Source organism: Pseudonaja textilis, chromosome 5, assembly GCF_049901715.1.
Source record: "Pseudonaja textilis isolate UNSWEBS1 chromosome 5, rPseTex1.2, whole genome shotgun sequence".
Taxonomy (NCBI): domain Eukaryota; kingdom Metazoa; phylum Chordata; class Lepidosauria; order Squamata; family Elapidae; genus Pseudonaja; species Pseudonaja textilis.
The window spans coordinates 45622463-45638944 of NC_141994.1; the positions used below are offsets into that span (position 1 = coordinate 45622463).

Sequence of the window (16482 nt, forward strand, 5' to 3'; positions counted from 1 at the left end):
CACCACTGCAACCGCCTTTGGGAAAGGGAGTAATGGCCAGCCGAGGAGGAGAGATGCGGCTCTCCTCAACCCCACTGATGGCTCCCCCTTCTTCATCACCTCTATGGGGTGGCCTCAGCCCCGAATCCAGGCGGCTCTGGGCGCTCCAGCGGCGAGCACAGATCAAAACCGCACACAATCTCGATTTCAGTCCATCGCTGAAGAAGCCCAAACCGGAAGTCTGGTCCACAAGTCTTAAACAAGTTTGAAGACCCTTGGAATACACAGAAGAGGACAACAAGTAGCAAGGTGCATGAGCTCAATTACAGAGGTAGTTGGAAGACCTGAAGGGCTAGGTTCAGAATAGATTAATCCAAAAATAATCTGTGCAATCACTAACACTAACTTGATGATAGATTATCAATCAATCAATCAGTCTGTTTTATCCATTGTTTTCTACTACCTTCAACCTTTCCAAGCATAATCATTTTCTCTAGCCCATCAACAGCTTGTGTCCCATGTTTAAAATGCATTGCTTTATGTTCATTGTTAATGCACCTAAAGAAGCAATTGGTTTTTATTCAGTCCAGGAGTACCTTGTTTTTCTTACAGTCCATAGTACTCAGGACCTCCAAATTTGAAGTTATGTGTCTTCTTTCTCTTGCTCTTTTCTCAATGTGCTGCTTACATAGCTACACCTTGCCATAAAAAGATCACAGAATTAAGAATTCTAATCGTTTCTATCACTTAAATATTTGTCTTTCACAATCTTGTTAACTTGTCTTCCTTCCTAGAATGACTTTCCTTTTTACTTCTCTGGTACATTTTCCATCTATTTTTGAGCTCAAGCAAATCAAACCATCTACCATCTTCATGTCCTGTGAACTCCTACATTCAACAAGCCTAATGGTTGACATTGCTTCTGTCTTCTTAATAATTAATTTTATTTTTTTTATTTCATGCCATAATGAATCCTTCTAAGTCTTCTTTACTTTTAGCAATGTGATAATGTCTTAACTGCAAACTTTCAGCAATGTGGTAATTGCAAACTGTTAGTATTTCGCTTTCTGAATTTCTTACTGTTTATTCACAATATAAGAAATGGGGATAGTGTGCATCATTCTCTCACTCCTTTCCTTCATCTCAACAATTCTATTTCTTCAGATCCACATGTTAACAGTTGTTACAGTTGTTTATAGTAATTTCCTCCGAAAAATAATCAACTGTTCTGTCCTATTCCTTAACCTTAATATGTTCACATTCTGACACAATCTAGTATTCTCTTGTTCTTTCCCAGTTAGCAATTTGATCCGTGTTCCTCTTCTATTCTAAAACCTGACTGTTAATTGACAATTTTTCTTTCCATTTATGGATCATTTCTAAGTACTCCTCAGTGCAGGATCCATTAAAGAGTCTGTGAGAAATTACTATATTTTCCCTGTTACAGACCTCCATGATGAAGAACTGACTGCACTGTATGGCATGCTGTTTTATTGATTGGCAGCTTGTAAAGTCAGAAGTTCCTTTGGAGGGTATTTTTATACAGTTTTTAATCCACTGGTTCTTCCCCAATTGGAATCAGAGAAGAAATTCATCCCCTTTTTATGTGGTAACCCTTCAGATATGTGAAGATGGCTATCATATCACCTTGTCAGTGGCTCATCCATGGACTAAATCTATTAAGACCTTCTAACTGTTCTTCATAGGGCTTGGATTCCAGATCTGTCACTATCTTGGTACTCCTCCGTTCACCACCCTTTTGAACTTGTTGAAATTTGCCCTTTTCAAGCTGTGATGCCTCCCCCCCCATCCAAGTGGGAACTGAAAGACTGGCATAACTGATTTTGAATCTATGCTTTTGGTAATACATTTCAAATCAGCACAGTCATTTAGCAGCTGCATCACATTCATGTTTAACTTGTGGCCTTGCTTGTCCATTTTTTTTAATATAGCAATATAGACCAAGGTTTTTCTATCTCTGAGCCACAAAGGATGCTTTGGAGAATGAATAAAATTAAATGGGTCTGCAAGCAACAGATGGCATCTTATGAAAAGAGACAGGCTAATTTTATATTCATCACTCAATTTGATTTTGAGAAGTTTTGCTGAATAACTGAAGAATGGGACAAAGTGTTTAGGAGCAAGTTGATAATGAAATTGCTTCTCCTTAAGGTAACATGGTCACAGAATTACTTAACTAGGTGAAGTTGTCTCTCAGATACCCACCCTTGACTTTTTTTTTTTAATTATGAGATATCTTTTGGAGCATTCTTCTTTTACAGGGCAATGATATTATGTGGACATGTATTTTTCAAAAATCATATATGTCATTAATCCTGTGGGGTAGAAACTTAATGATTCTGAAAAGTAGTATTTGTAAACTTACATTTGTACAATTATACATTAAAATTATAGGATCAGGTTCATTAAGACCCCAAGGCTTTTCTTGATATCTTCACTACTTTGACACTATATTCTCTTTCTTAATTTTTTTCCTCCTGCTTTCCCTTGTCTTGCCACATCTTTTTCTACTGAATATTTTTCCTTTCTAACTTTTTTTGTTATTCTGTGTTTTCAGAAAATCTACAATGAAATTAGCAAAGAAGGAGTAAAGAAAGCAGTCAAGTTGACAACAAGCATGGTTCCCTGTAATTAAAAGTTTCAATAGGTATAATGGTTTCTTTGAAAAGGAGACATTTGCTTCAGCTCATAAATTTAAGCATGTCAACAAGCAGGTGTCATTTGCCTGACTCATTCTTGTCTTGTTCTCTGTAGACTGTACAATTGTTGCTAATGCTAATGCTGCGTTTTAGGAAGTCATATCCAATAATTTTATTATACTGCTGGTCTACAGACTTAACATAATTTTTCTTTGTTTGAATATATATTTTATGTAATAACAATGAAAATAGGCAAATAAAATAATATATATGAGACATCAAATATTTATCCTTTCTGCCTATGGATAATTCTGTTTCATTGCCAATATGTTGATACTGCTTTTTTTCCCTCTGTTCCTTTGATTCTTCCCTTTCTTTCACCTCAATCCAAAGGACATTTTGTCAATAAAAGTGGGAAATCAGGTCACACACATTTGGCTAGCAGCAAGTTGAAAAAGAGTTTCACATTAACCAGTTTTATAAAGGAGAAGTAACTGTAGCAGATATCTATTCCCATCAATTTTAGACTATTATATAATCACCTTTCAATCATGAATTAAAAGCTTAACTTGAAGCAAAGGCCGTTCAGCTATTTTTCTAGGGCAATGGGAACATTTTGCATCCATTACAGCCCATTGTATTTTCCAGAGTTTGAAAGAGAATAAAACAAATCACAGTTTACAAATAGCTTCTTCTAATAAATATCACTCTTAATGTAAACTAGCTTTTTAAAATTAGCTTGTTTTGGCAAATCATGGAAATGGTAAATAAGTGTTGTTAAAAGAAATATCCCCCAATGGCATAATAGCAGACATAATAAATGCCGTATGAGCCATATATAGGTTCCATTTAAAGACTGACAGCCCTTGAACAGGAAAAAAATGTATTGTCTCCATTATTGATCTATATTCTGTCACAATAAAATATTAGTAGATGGTATTGTCCTTATTTAAAGAGGCTAAGTGGATGAGTTTGTTTTCCATCTCACCAAACCCTGGAAAATCTCCATCAATTTCTTTCTCCCTAACATAAGGTAAGTGGGGTGGGGTGGAGTGGGCATAAAATGATGGATTTAGCTGCCTGTTAAGTTGCCTGACTAATATATAGTAAGTACTAAGTACTAACTGTGTATGCTTCATGAGTACCCATGGAAACTGCAGCCTGTTTGGGTGATAAAGGCAGCACTTTTGCATAAGTTATCAGAGATAATCAAAATTTAAAAAACACAGCCATAGGAAACCCCTTATTAGTAGAAGTAGAGGAAAACCTATAGTGCAATCAATGGTGATAGTTTATTGGGCTGTAAAGGGGATGGAGGTGAGATGGGGTGGGGAATTATTGTCTTGCAAGATTGATGCAGGCTGTCCTTTTTTTTTAATCCCACTGTTCCCTTTGCAGCATCTCTTTGTCTAGTCTCCCAAGGTTTTTCCCACATACAATTACAATATGTTAACAGGTGCTAGGATGCTTTGTTTCTCATTGGATATCATATATAATCTTGTCTATAAAACAGCAATTTTGTTGTGGGAACCTGATCCAAAGTCAAATTTAACTTCAAACTTGAAAAATACATCAGATAGAATTTAATTCAATATACTTTCTGACAGTGAGAACAATCAACCAATGGAATACCTTGCCCTCAGAAGTTGTGGGAGTGCCATCATTTGAGATATTCAAGAAGAGATTGGACTGCCATCTGTTAGAAATGATGCAGGGTCTCCCGCTTGGGCGGAGGGTTTGACTAGATGACCTACAAGGTCCCTTCCAACTCTGATTATCTGTTATCTGTTAAATAAACCATTTCCAGACTACAAATTGATAATGTACTGCATCTGAAGTTTAGAGTTCTCTTCATATAAAGTTTTAAAACTTAAGTTAATTATAATTATTAATTAAAGCTAGAATTTTTAGTTAATACAGAAACTAATGCAATATTTTTCTTGGTTTATAATTTGAAATTCATATTATATTCACTACTGTCATTACATAATTTTGGTATTGATTTAAAGTTTTAAGGTTGAAGTAAGGTTTTCTAATATGGATAGTTGAACCTTGTTATCTGCAAATATTTTACCTCATCTCATAATGTTTGTAAATCTTTCTTGCTCCTTTTAATAACTAAATTTTAATAACTAAATTTATTAAAATGAAACTTTTATTAAATATTTAGTAAATATTTATTGACTGACACACATATTCTAAATTACATTTCCAAAACACTGTAGAGCACTAACATGGGTGTTTCTCTTTACTATGATGGCACTAAAATAATAATGTATGATGATGTAAGGAATGAAAATATCACCTTTTTACATTTGCATCACAGCATCATATGCTTGGAGAAGCTTGTATATCTTATTTTACATTGTCTGCAGATATCTGACCAACCACTTTGGGTTAGAACCATTAGATAGATCAGATGGAACATTGATCTAATAAGAGTTTTCAGTCTTCCAATTCTTGAACAGCCATTATATCCTTCTAACCTTGCTTGTTTTGATTAATCCCATCCATTTGATTAGAATATGGCATATCATGTTGGAAGAAATATCCTTCTGAGTTCAGTTCCAAGTGGGGAAGAAAGACACTGGAAACCTGGTGACTGCTTGGAAAGATGGTTTAATGGTGGACAGAATCACATGCCTTGGGTGAAGAAAGAAGGGCTGAGATGCTGAGAGACCCTTAGTTATATTCCCTCTGTTGGGCCCCACCTTAGTGTTTCCTGTTCCTGTGTAAGAAATGTATCCTGTTGACTGTCCGACTCCTGGGGCGGGTGTCTTAGCTAACTTTGTAGGCTTTGTCTGGACCACATGGCTTCACCGGAGTGCTGGCTGATGCAATCTTCCCAGGCCAGGTGGACAGATGGGCAGAGGCTTTTATTATTAAGGCCTAGGCTTAATGGCCCACTCATTAACAAAGGTGGAGGTGAGCATCTGCTTCTGAGGTGAGTTTCTGCTTCTGAGTTTCTACTCTTTTTAGGGGAAATATTCTACCTTTTCAATATATCCTAGGATATTTCATTTTTCTAGGAGAGAGGTGGGTGCTAACTTCCTACAATCATAAATAAGAATCTTCATTTCAAAAGACGGCAATGATTACAGCAATACTCCAAGTAGAATTTTATCTTCAAGAAACTATGAAAATCATGTGAAGTTGTTCTCAATGTTTCTCCTTTTTGTATTATATTCCTACTGAGAAAGGGAGGAAAGGTGCTTGCTTGACATACTATCCCACTGGAATCTAGGAAACTCTCTGGCTTATATTTGTATGGTTTCATTCACCTGTTCATCTTTTTCTGCAGTTCTCAGGCTGATCCTGATTAAGGTGCAATTTTCAGTATTGCACATTTGATAAAAGGAAGTTCTTTTGTTTTAATAGTAATATACGATTGTTTAGTTATACAGTATATATTTCCATACTGCTTCTCAGAATTCTGCAATCCTACATTTTTGGACAACCTTCAGGAAAGTTAAGAATATGGAAGATAATATTATAGTAACAGTTTCAAACGATTGTCAGACAAAGCAAACAGAGGTAGCATTTTAAAAAAAATTATTCATGTATATTTAACATAGCTGTCAAACTCCAATGGACTCTGAGTGGTGTACAAAGCAAAAAAACAAAAAAACCCACAAAAAAATATAAAACATAAAATCAGATGGATAGCCTACACTAAAATGATCTAAAAGGACACAAACAGAACATTTATTGGTGGCCCAATTTATTTTGGATGGAATTCTTTGTCATGGGCATGATTAATGAGCTGATTTATTCAGCATAAACAGAAAACCTATCAATGTCTTTCAGAATTCACCTGAAACAGGGTTGGCAACCAACAAACCTTTTCCATGTATTTTGGAATTTGCCGCCTCAGTTTTTGCAGAGCAATCCTAGCCTTTTCTATTTCTATTCTAAGACTAAGCACAGAAGCATCTCTTCAAGGACAAAGATAATATCTTTACAGCTTCTCTTACTCATATTCCTCTCCAAACCTTTGTACATCTAGATAAGAACTCCACTGACCAGTCTTTTTGCTCTTAACTCTTGCTGGTTGGGAGATATGCGAGAAAGACCTTGAGAGATGAGGTAAAGCCAAGTTGCCTAGGCTGAGGGAAAGCTCAGATTGGCAAACAAGACATAGCCTGCATAATGTTTTTTTTTGTTTTTTTTATTACAAAATAATAGGTATAAGTAAAAACATAGTTATGAATACATGGATACATATAAGAAAAATAAAAAATAAAAGAAACAATAGGACAGGGATGGTAGGCACGTTGGTATGCTTATGCACACACCCCACAGACCTCTTAGGAAAGGGGTGAGATCAATAGTAGACAGTCTAAGGTAAAGTTTTTGGGGTTTGGGGAAGAAACCATAGAGCCAGGTAGGGTATTCCAGACATTTACCACTCTGTTGCTGAAGTCGTATTTCCTGCAATCAAGTTTGGTGCAATTAACCTTGAGTTTGTATCTATTGTTTGCTCTTGTGTTGTTATGGTTGAAGCTGAAGTATTCATTGACAGGTAGGACATTGCAATGTATGATTTTATATATTATAGTTAGATCGGAGCGAAGGTGGCATAGTTCTAGGTTTTCTAGGTCTAGAATTTCGAGTCTGGTGACATAAGGTATTCTGCAACGAGTAGAGCAATGGAGAACTCTTCTTGTGAAATATTTCTGGACTTTCTCAACTGTGTTAATATCAGATACATAATGTGGGTTCCAGACTGATGAGCTGTATTCGAGTATTGGTCTAGCAAATATTTTGTATGCTTTAGCTATTAGTGTAATATTACCAGAGAAAAAGCTATGTAGGGTTAGGTTAACAACTCTTAATGCCTTTTTGGCTATGTAGTTACAGTGGGCTCTAGCACTTAGGTCGTTAGAGATGAGTACTCCAAGATTCTTAACAGAGTTTGGATCATCAACAAGGTCTTGACTATTCAGCCTGTATTTTATTTTCTGATTTTTTTTGCCAATATGCAGGACAGAGCATTTATTTGTTGAGATTTGAAGTTGCCATTTGCTTGACCATTCTGATACACAGTCAAGGTCTTTTTGAAGGGTAGCAGTATTGTCTGTGGTGTTGAATAGCTTTACATCATCAGCGAAGAGAATGCAGTTGCTCACGATATAATCACAGAGGTCATTTATGTAGAGTATGAAAAGAGTTAGTCCTAGAACACTGCCTTGGGGGACATCACTGTTGACAGGTACAGAATTTGATAGGACGCTCCCAATTTTGACCATTTGTTGTCTTTTGACAGGAATGCTTCTATCCAGTTATGCAGGTGTCCAGAGATACCGTAAGATTTTAGTTTTAGGAGTAGTTTGTAGTGCACCACTGAATCAAAGGCTTTACAGAAGTCTATGTAGATTGTATCTATTGCTTTGCCCTGATCGAGTTGTGTAGTCCATATGTTTTTGCAGTGTAAAAGTTGCAGATTACGTGATAGTTTTTTCCTGAAACCAAATTGTTTATTAGAGAGTAGGTTGTTTGTTTTGGAGGATGGAGTGGAGGATGATGGATTGGTTAATAATTGATTCCATGACTTTACAGGTGACACAGCATAAAGAGATTGGTCTGTAATTTTCAACTAGGCTGGGCTCTCCCTTTTTGAAGATGGGGATGACCGTGGCTCCCCTTCCCCCAAAAAAGAGACTCAGAAGAACCCTCCCCAGCTAGCTTTTCAGTCTGTAAAGAAGATGCCAGTAGATTTATACAATTAGCTCATCTGGTCATGTTTTCTGTCTGTTCTACATGGGAAGAATGAGGGGAACTCATTAATAACTGTAACTTAGTAGCCTAATTAAGAAACAAATTGTATCTTTCTGGTTGCTTTGGCTTATTCAATTTGCCACCACACACTAAAGTGGAAAATGGCCAGAAAATTGTCTATCCTTGTGTCCCACAAAGACACAAAGGTACACAGAGATGTGACTGTATAAAGAGATGCAGCCAAGGATAGATAGAATAGAATAGAATACTTTATTGGCCAAGTGTGATTGAACACACAAGGAATTTGTCTTGGTGTAAATACTCTCAGTATACATAAAAGATAAATTCGTTAAGAATCAAGAATCATAACATACAACACTTAATGATAGTCATACGGTACAATCAGCAATCAAATCATACTAGGAAACAGTCAGTATAAATGGTAAGGATACAAGCGACAAAGTTACAGTCCTACAATCACAAATGGGAGGGGGTGGGTGATAAGGAGTGATGACAAGATTAACAGTAATAGTAGTGCAGACTTGTAAATAGTTGAACAGTGTTGAGGGAATTATTTGTTTAGCAGAGTGATGGCTTTTGGGAAAAACTGTTCTTGTGTCTAGTTGTTCCGGTGTGCAGTGCTCTATAGCGTCGTTTTGAGGGAAGGAGTTGAAACAGTTTATGTCCAGGATGTGAGGGGTCTGTAAATATTTTCACAGCCCTCTTTTGGACTCGTGCAGTATACAGGTCCTTAACTGAAGGCAGGTGGGTAGTAATTGTTTTTTCTGCAGTCCTAATTATCCTCTGAAGTCTGTGTCTGTCCTGTTGGGTTGCAGAACCAAACCAGACAGTTATAGAGGTGCAGATGATAATCTCAATAAGTCCTCCGTAGAACTGAATCAGCAGCTCCTTAGGCAGCTTGAGCTTTCTGAGTTGGCACAGAAAGAACATTCTTGGTTGTGCTTTTTTGATGACCTTTTTGATGTTAGGTATCCATTTTAGGTCTTGTGATATGATAGAACCTAGAAATTTGAGGGTCTCTACTGTTGATACTGTTTCTACTATTGTAAGAGGTGGTAGTATGGGAGGGTTTCTTCTAAAGTCTACCACCATTTCTACGGTTTTGAGTGTGTTCAGTTCCAAATTATTCCGGTTACACCATGAGGCAAGTTGTATAACCTCCTGTCTGTATGCAGATTCATCATTGTCTCGAATGAGAACAATCACTGTTGTGTCATCAGCAAACTTCAGTATTTTAACAGATGGATCATTTGAGATGCAGTCATTGGTATATAGGGAGAAGAGAAGTGGAGGTAGCACACAGCCTTGGGGGGGGCCCTGTGCTGATTGTACAGGTGTCGGATGTGATTCCGCCTAGCTTCACCTGCTGCTTCCTGTCTGTTAGGAACATCTGATAAACAGCAACTTAGCCTATAGGAATACTAAGGGCAGGGCAAAGGGTTCCTAAGAGTTCCTCCCTAGTTTCTTGGGCTGTAAAGGCAACGGGGAAGAAAGATTTGCAAGATTCTGCTAATGTAAAATCTGGCAATCCTGTTTACCTCACAAGGCTGACACAAGATGCCTGAAATTCAACCATATGGACCACAGTAGAAGAAACAATCATAGAAGCAGCAGCCTACACAGTGGATGCTGGGAAAATAATAATATTTGATGAATTATAAAGATGTCCCATTTTGTACACAGTTGAAGACATCTAGCTCATTTTCACAGTCCTAATAATTTTGACTTTTTGTGTTTTATGTTTGCTTGGGACACAAAGCAAATGTTTAAGGAATGTTTCAAGATTAATGCCACAGCGCTTCTACCACACATAAACCTCTACCTTCCCCCCACCTCGCCCACCCGAACCGTAAAATCAGTCTGGCGCACGTCAACTGTGTTGATATTCCCACATTGGGATACTTAACTTCCGGTTTGCGCGGTAGCAGAGTCAAGTCTGAGTTTACTAGGCAATGTTCAGTTTAAATTCTCTCAACGCTGTTGGTCAACATCCGTAAGTGGGTAGCCCTCTCTTCCAATCAAAAAACTAGAGATTAGCCAATCGCCAGCCATCTTTAGGTGAATGTCATAATTTTAGCCAATAAAAGTGCTAGCCATTCTCCAGAGGAAAGGAGGGGGGTGTTTAGCTCCATAGGAAACATGGCGGCTGCCGGGGCTGGGAAGGTAGCGAGCACCGCTGTAGGAGCCGTAGTAAAACCAGTCTTCAGTCGGGATTTGGCTGAAGCCAAACGGCACGTGAGAGAATTATATAGAACTTGGTACCGCGAAATCCCAAATACTGGTGAGGAGCCGTGATTACGGTCGGGCGATCTCCGCCGTCAAGGTCGTAGGGACAGAAAATGTTTAACTTGGTTCGAAAAGGAGCATCGCAGACCGGAGTTGTCTTTATATTTCCTTTAGGACTTCTCCGGTCTGAAGACCATAAAGGGGTAGTGTCACATTTTCACGGAAATTCTTTAAATAGAATGGGTACTTTAAATCGCCTTGATGACTAGACGCATATATAGATAGTTGCTTGGGATTAGGTTCATAAAGTTGGGAAAACCTAAGAGGTCATCTAGTACAACCCCTTCCATTCTGCAGCATTCACTACGTTATCCCTGATAATTATTTAGCCAAGATTAATTAAAGATGTATATGCATATATACTTGTATTCATTTGAGATAAGGATTCATGGCATAAGTATAATTGAAACTCTTCTATTAATATCTTGTTTTTCTATTATCTTGTCCCATCTTTGGTTGCTAGGATTCATTCTTATTCATTCATCTTTATATTCATTGTCAACTATATTATGATCCAGAAATAAATGTGTAAATATCAACTGCATACCCAGGATATAGCACCGGACATTTGTTTGCCCCAAAAAACACATGTGAAATAGTTGCTGATACAGTTTCATAAATTCTAATTCAAAATTTTGATCAAACTGATTCTCAACATAATTTATTTGAGAATCCCAGATATAAAAAACTGCCTTTTAGTTTAATATTTTGTATTATTTTACAGTATATTACCTCAATACATAACTTTTGCTTCTGCTTAGTAAATGAAAGTACGTGTGCTATATACATATAACAAAAATGAGGTTTTTAAATACCTGTAGACTGTATTTCCACAGGACATTATCTAATATAGTATTTAATTTTGGGGCAGGGGATTTAATTTTGCCTCTGGAGAAAGTGCACTAATATCTTGAAAATCTAGTTATATGTGATAAAATCAGAATGTTGTTCTCTATAGCAGTTTCTGATTTTTCTACATCTTAAAAGATCTTTTTCTACTAATTAATTTTTTCACATATGTCCCATAATTTTCAGTAAAACAACCTATAAATCGGTGGTGGGATTCAAATTTTTTTACTACTGGTTCTGTGGGTATGGCTTGGTGGGTATGGCGGGGAAAGGATACTGTAAAATTTTCAGACAGAGGTGGTATTTGTTGGTTCTCCAAAGTATTCAAAATTTCCACTACCAGTTCTCCAGAACTGGTCAGAACCTGCTGAATACCACCTCTGTGGTAAATTAGTTTCATCAGCAATGGTGATAATGTTGACAACTGATGTACATGGGCTTATTTTTCACTCGTAATCATTGTTTTGCTTCTGGTCTAGTGCATACATATCAACTAGAGATCACAGTGAAACAGGGGCGTGACAAGGTGCGAGAGCTCTTCATGAAAAATGCACATGTTACAGACCCCAGAATTATTGATTTGCTTGTTATTAAGGTAAGACAAATAATACTTGTTCTAAATTCAAAGCAGATGTAGGATTGGGGAAGCTATGATAATTATTTCATCTTGTCAATTCTGTGTGAAAATAGAAAGAGTGGGAAGTTGTAACATACATAAAATACCTCTTATTTGTATAAGTTCTTTTTGACTGAGTTTTCTTCCTTTAATGCTAAACATATTTGGTAATATGTTCTACTAAGCAAGTAACTGTTTCGAAAAGGCAGTTAAGATTCTAGAACAATTGATTTGTAACAATCCCATATTGGCTTCTATTAATTGTAACTTGTCTATCCAAGTGCTTAGAAACATGTTGCTTGTCAAAGACCAGCTAGCCAATATAGATGTCAAGTTGCGAGTGTTGAAGTTTCCTAGGTCTTTCCCCTTTTAGAAATAGAAATGACATTTGCTCTCTTCCAATCTTTTGGAACCTCATCAGAAGTTCTCAAAGATTATTGAGAGCAGGTTTTGCAATCCCCTCTATTATTTTATTCAGTATTCTGAATGTAATATATCTTAGAGCCATCTATTCAATTAATTTAGCCAGTCTTTTTGTGTATCCTTTTCTCATTAAACAAATTTTCTCCTGTAGTTACTAATTGGAGTATGACACCTTTATATCTTTTAATTTTATCCATTCAACTCTTATTTAAACTTCAATGTATACCTTAAGGTTATAACATTCAATATAATACATAATACATAACTTCCAATAGAATTCTGCTTGGTACATTCTTAAAATACACACTATATTCTTTTTAAAAAAGGAATATAATATATATAATTAATTATTCCCCTATTTCTCTGTTTTATAAATCATTAAATATTCATTTTATTACATTTATTTATTAACAAACATTCCACTAAATTACGATAACTATCCATCATTTTAATCATACGTTGTTTCATATTTTCTGAAATCATTTCTAATATAACACTATCTTATGTACCTTTGCAGAATCCCTTTTTCAATTAGATTTTCACCCATTATCTCTAAATAGGACCTGTTTCTCTATATCTTGTTTCTGTCCTTTATAACTTCTTTTCCCTTCTTTCTTCCCTTTCTTCTTCTCCCTGTCCTTTTTACCCCCTTGTCTCTCTACTTCTAATTCTCTCTTCTGCATTTCCCTCTTCTGTTGCTTTCTAATTTTATACTTATTTTTCAAACTATTCTTTTTGGGGTTGTTTTTCCAAATCTTAAACTTTCCTTCTCTTCCCCCCGTTCCTTTTTTTTTCCCACATAAAATTACTTGTTCATTAAAGATGGCTTCTTCTTTGTCCCAAACTTCTTGTTCTGCAGGCATTTCTTGTTGTTTCTCATAGTTCCAAATCTCCCTTTCTAAGAATTGAAATACGAAGCCAAAAGAACCTCTCGCTTCTTGTGCATCTTCTTTGTACTTTTTAAGTTCCATTTTCAGTTCTTCTAAAAGTGGTGCCATTTTAAACTCTTTTAAACAACCACCCGATTGATTTTAGTCATTCAAATGCAGTAACCAAAGATCCAGAAGTCACCAAGTAATCCAAATACTCCCGAGCTGTTTCTTCTTACTTCTTATTTCACTTTCTCTTCCTGGGGTTTTACTATTTTGTTACCATGTTTCAGTTAAAATGTATCTTTTAGAAGTCTTGTTGAGATTTTACTGTAAGTTCTTTTTAATTCCAGGCAGTCTCCTCCCTTCCAGATCCTGCCCTTTTATTCTTTTTCTCTCCTTTCCTGCTTTCAAAAGCTTTTAAGTATCCAGAAATCTTTATTATCCCTTTGACATTTTATTTTCAGCTTAAATGCCTATTAATGTCAAAATGGTTTCCCCCCCAATTTCTTCCTTAAGTCTCTTAGCTGTCAGTATAGGGAAAGGGAGAGGAGAAAAAAAAACCCAAATCCTTTCCCTTTTCTCTCTCCTTCGCTGCTTGAAAATCTTCCTTGGGAACAGTTATTTTTTTATAGTTTAAATTCCAGGGTACCTTATTTGTTACTTTTGCTGTTTGACCCAGTCAACCAAAACTTTCTCTTATCTTCCTCCTGCACATTTTTTTCCGGTTGAGTTCTTCTTTGGGGTGGCCATTTCTGACCACCGCTACAACCGCCTTCGGGAAAGGGGGTAATGGCCAGCTGAGGAGAGATGCGGCTCTCCTCAACCCTGCAGGCAATCTCCCCCCTCTTCGCCACCTCTATGGGGTGGCTTAGCCCCGAAACCAGCCAGCTCAGGGCACTCCAGCGGTGAGCACGGATCAAAACCACGCAGAGTCGCGGTTTAGGTCTGTCGCCGAAGAAGCTCAAACCAGAAGACCAGTATGATTTGATTGTTGATTGTACCCTATGACTATCATTAAGTGTTGTATGTTATGATTCTTGATGAATGTACCTTTTCTTTATGTATACTGAGAGTATTTACACCAAGACAAATTCCTTGTGTGTCCAATCACACTTGACCAATAAAGCATTCTATTCTATTCTATTCTATTCTATTCTATTCTATTCTATTCTATTCTATTCTATTCTATGGGAGATGTAACAGATGCATTTGGGACTGGGTGTATTCATTCAGTGCTGTCATAAATAAATGGTCGTGAATGAATGGTTGTTAAGTGAGAACTACCTGTATTGCAGGACCCTGTAAAAGAGTGATAATCTAAATTAGAAAGACCCCTAAAGATCTTCTAACCAGGTGGTTTTACAACACTATCACTTATTCTTTCCTTTTACTCTTATCAAAATGCCTTTTAACAATATTTCCACATTGATTCCTGAATTTCCTGTATATATTGGGCACATTCCAACATCCCTACTATTTCTACTGGATCCCTTTGAATAACTTGCTGTGGGCCACTTATAAACAACACTCTGCCATGTTTCAATATTGCCTATTGCTGCATATTTGTCTTCCTACGGTCAGATCCCTTGTTCTCCCAGTTTATTTCCCTTATTCTATATTTAGTATAGGAACATTTTTAGTAGCATGCCTACCGATATTGCCATCTCCTTTGTAGTTCTGTAAAACTCTGAATCTCCTCTTAATGTCCTGCTTCCCACTTTGTGTTGTTTTCTTGAGTCCTTGGTTGCATATTTAGATCTGGGCTTTTGCTTCTTTCTTCCATTTTAATGCCCTCCTGATGAGACCTGTGAGGCTTCTACCAAACATTTTCTTCCCAGTTTTTGTAAGATATATCTTCTCTTCCCAAGCATCCTTCATAAAGGGATCATAGATAGAATCCAGAATCTTTCAGGTGATACCATGTGCAGAGCCTACCTACGGAGTACGAAGAGTCACACTAAGCTAAGGGTCTCTTACAAGGCAGCAGGACTAGACTGTCTTTTTTTTTTCCTATGAAAAAAAGGACAGCTTTCCCCGCAAGATTTACAACAGGCACTACAGGGTGGGTAGCATTGAAGAAAAAAGAGAGGCATTGCCAGAAGCAAAAATGCAACTTTTTACATCCTGTTTCCTATTAGAGATCTAATAGGAATAGAGATCTAACATGATATAACAGATTTTATAGCACGTCTGATTTCCTAAAGAGGGCTTTGAAATTAGATGGGCCATGAGTTACCCATTCTGATCTTCTCCTGATTATAAACCTGCTATTGTTGTTTTTAAAAATCAGTTATCCATTTTTGATAATTTTGTTATTAAAATAGATTTGACAGGAATTATCACCTAGCATATTGATAATCTAAGTAATCATTGTTCTCTTATTCTTGGTATAGGGAAAAATGGAATTCCAAGAAACAATCAATGTGTGGAAACAAAAGACCCATATGATGAGATATTTTCATGAGACAGAAACACCGCAACCCACGGATTTCCTATCCAAGTTCTATGCAGGCCATGATCCTTGAACTAAATCATCAATAGAGAATAATGACTCTGTTTTCTGTTCCAAATAAATGCCTGTATCATAACACTCTTCAACAGAAAGTATTCAAGTAGGCATGCATTATTTATATTGATTCTGACTATTTGGTGCTAATATTTCATCCTGAATTCATTTTGCAAAATCTACTTCACTATAGTTAAGTATATCGTAAGATGTCCACTGCAAGTAATGACTTAAATAATATATAACACTGCAATCTAAAAAGTAATACTAAATTTCTCTTTAGTATATGGTGGGATTCTGTTGGATATATATACAGAAAAGATTTTATTTCAGAGAAAAGGAACCAAATGCAATTCAAAGTATTACATTTTTAGGAGTCTAATGAATTTTTAAATATTTATTTTAGGGGGTACGCTACAATTTTCATGTGTTTACTGCTGCAAAATCGTAGCAATATTCCCAAATTCTGGAATAAAAACCTCATGCTGCTTAAATGTTGGCAGCAGAGATGGAGGTTACTTATTACAGTTTTTAGAAATTTAGCAACCTATA

General features: G+C 36.5%; 1 protein-coding gene across 1 annotated transcript; it reads left to right on the plus strand.

The window, feature by feature from the left end:
- The first annotated feature begins 10482 nt into the window (after window positions 1-10482).
- Window positions 10483-16031, plus strand: NDUFA6 (NADH:ubiquinone oxidoreductase subunit A6). Its single transcript, XM_026697303.2, has 3 exons — window positions 10483-10659; window positions 11993-12108; window positions 15818-16031. Exons 1-3 carry the CDS (start codon window positions 10518-10520, stop codon window positions 15947-15949), a joined length of 390 nt encoding a protein of 129 aa, XP_026553088.1. The 5' UTR covers window positions 10483-10517; the 3' UTR covers window positions 15950-16031.
- The last annotated feature ends 451 nt before the right edge of the window (window positions 16032-16482 follow it).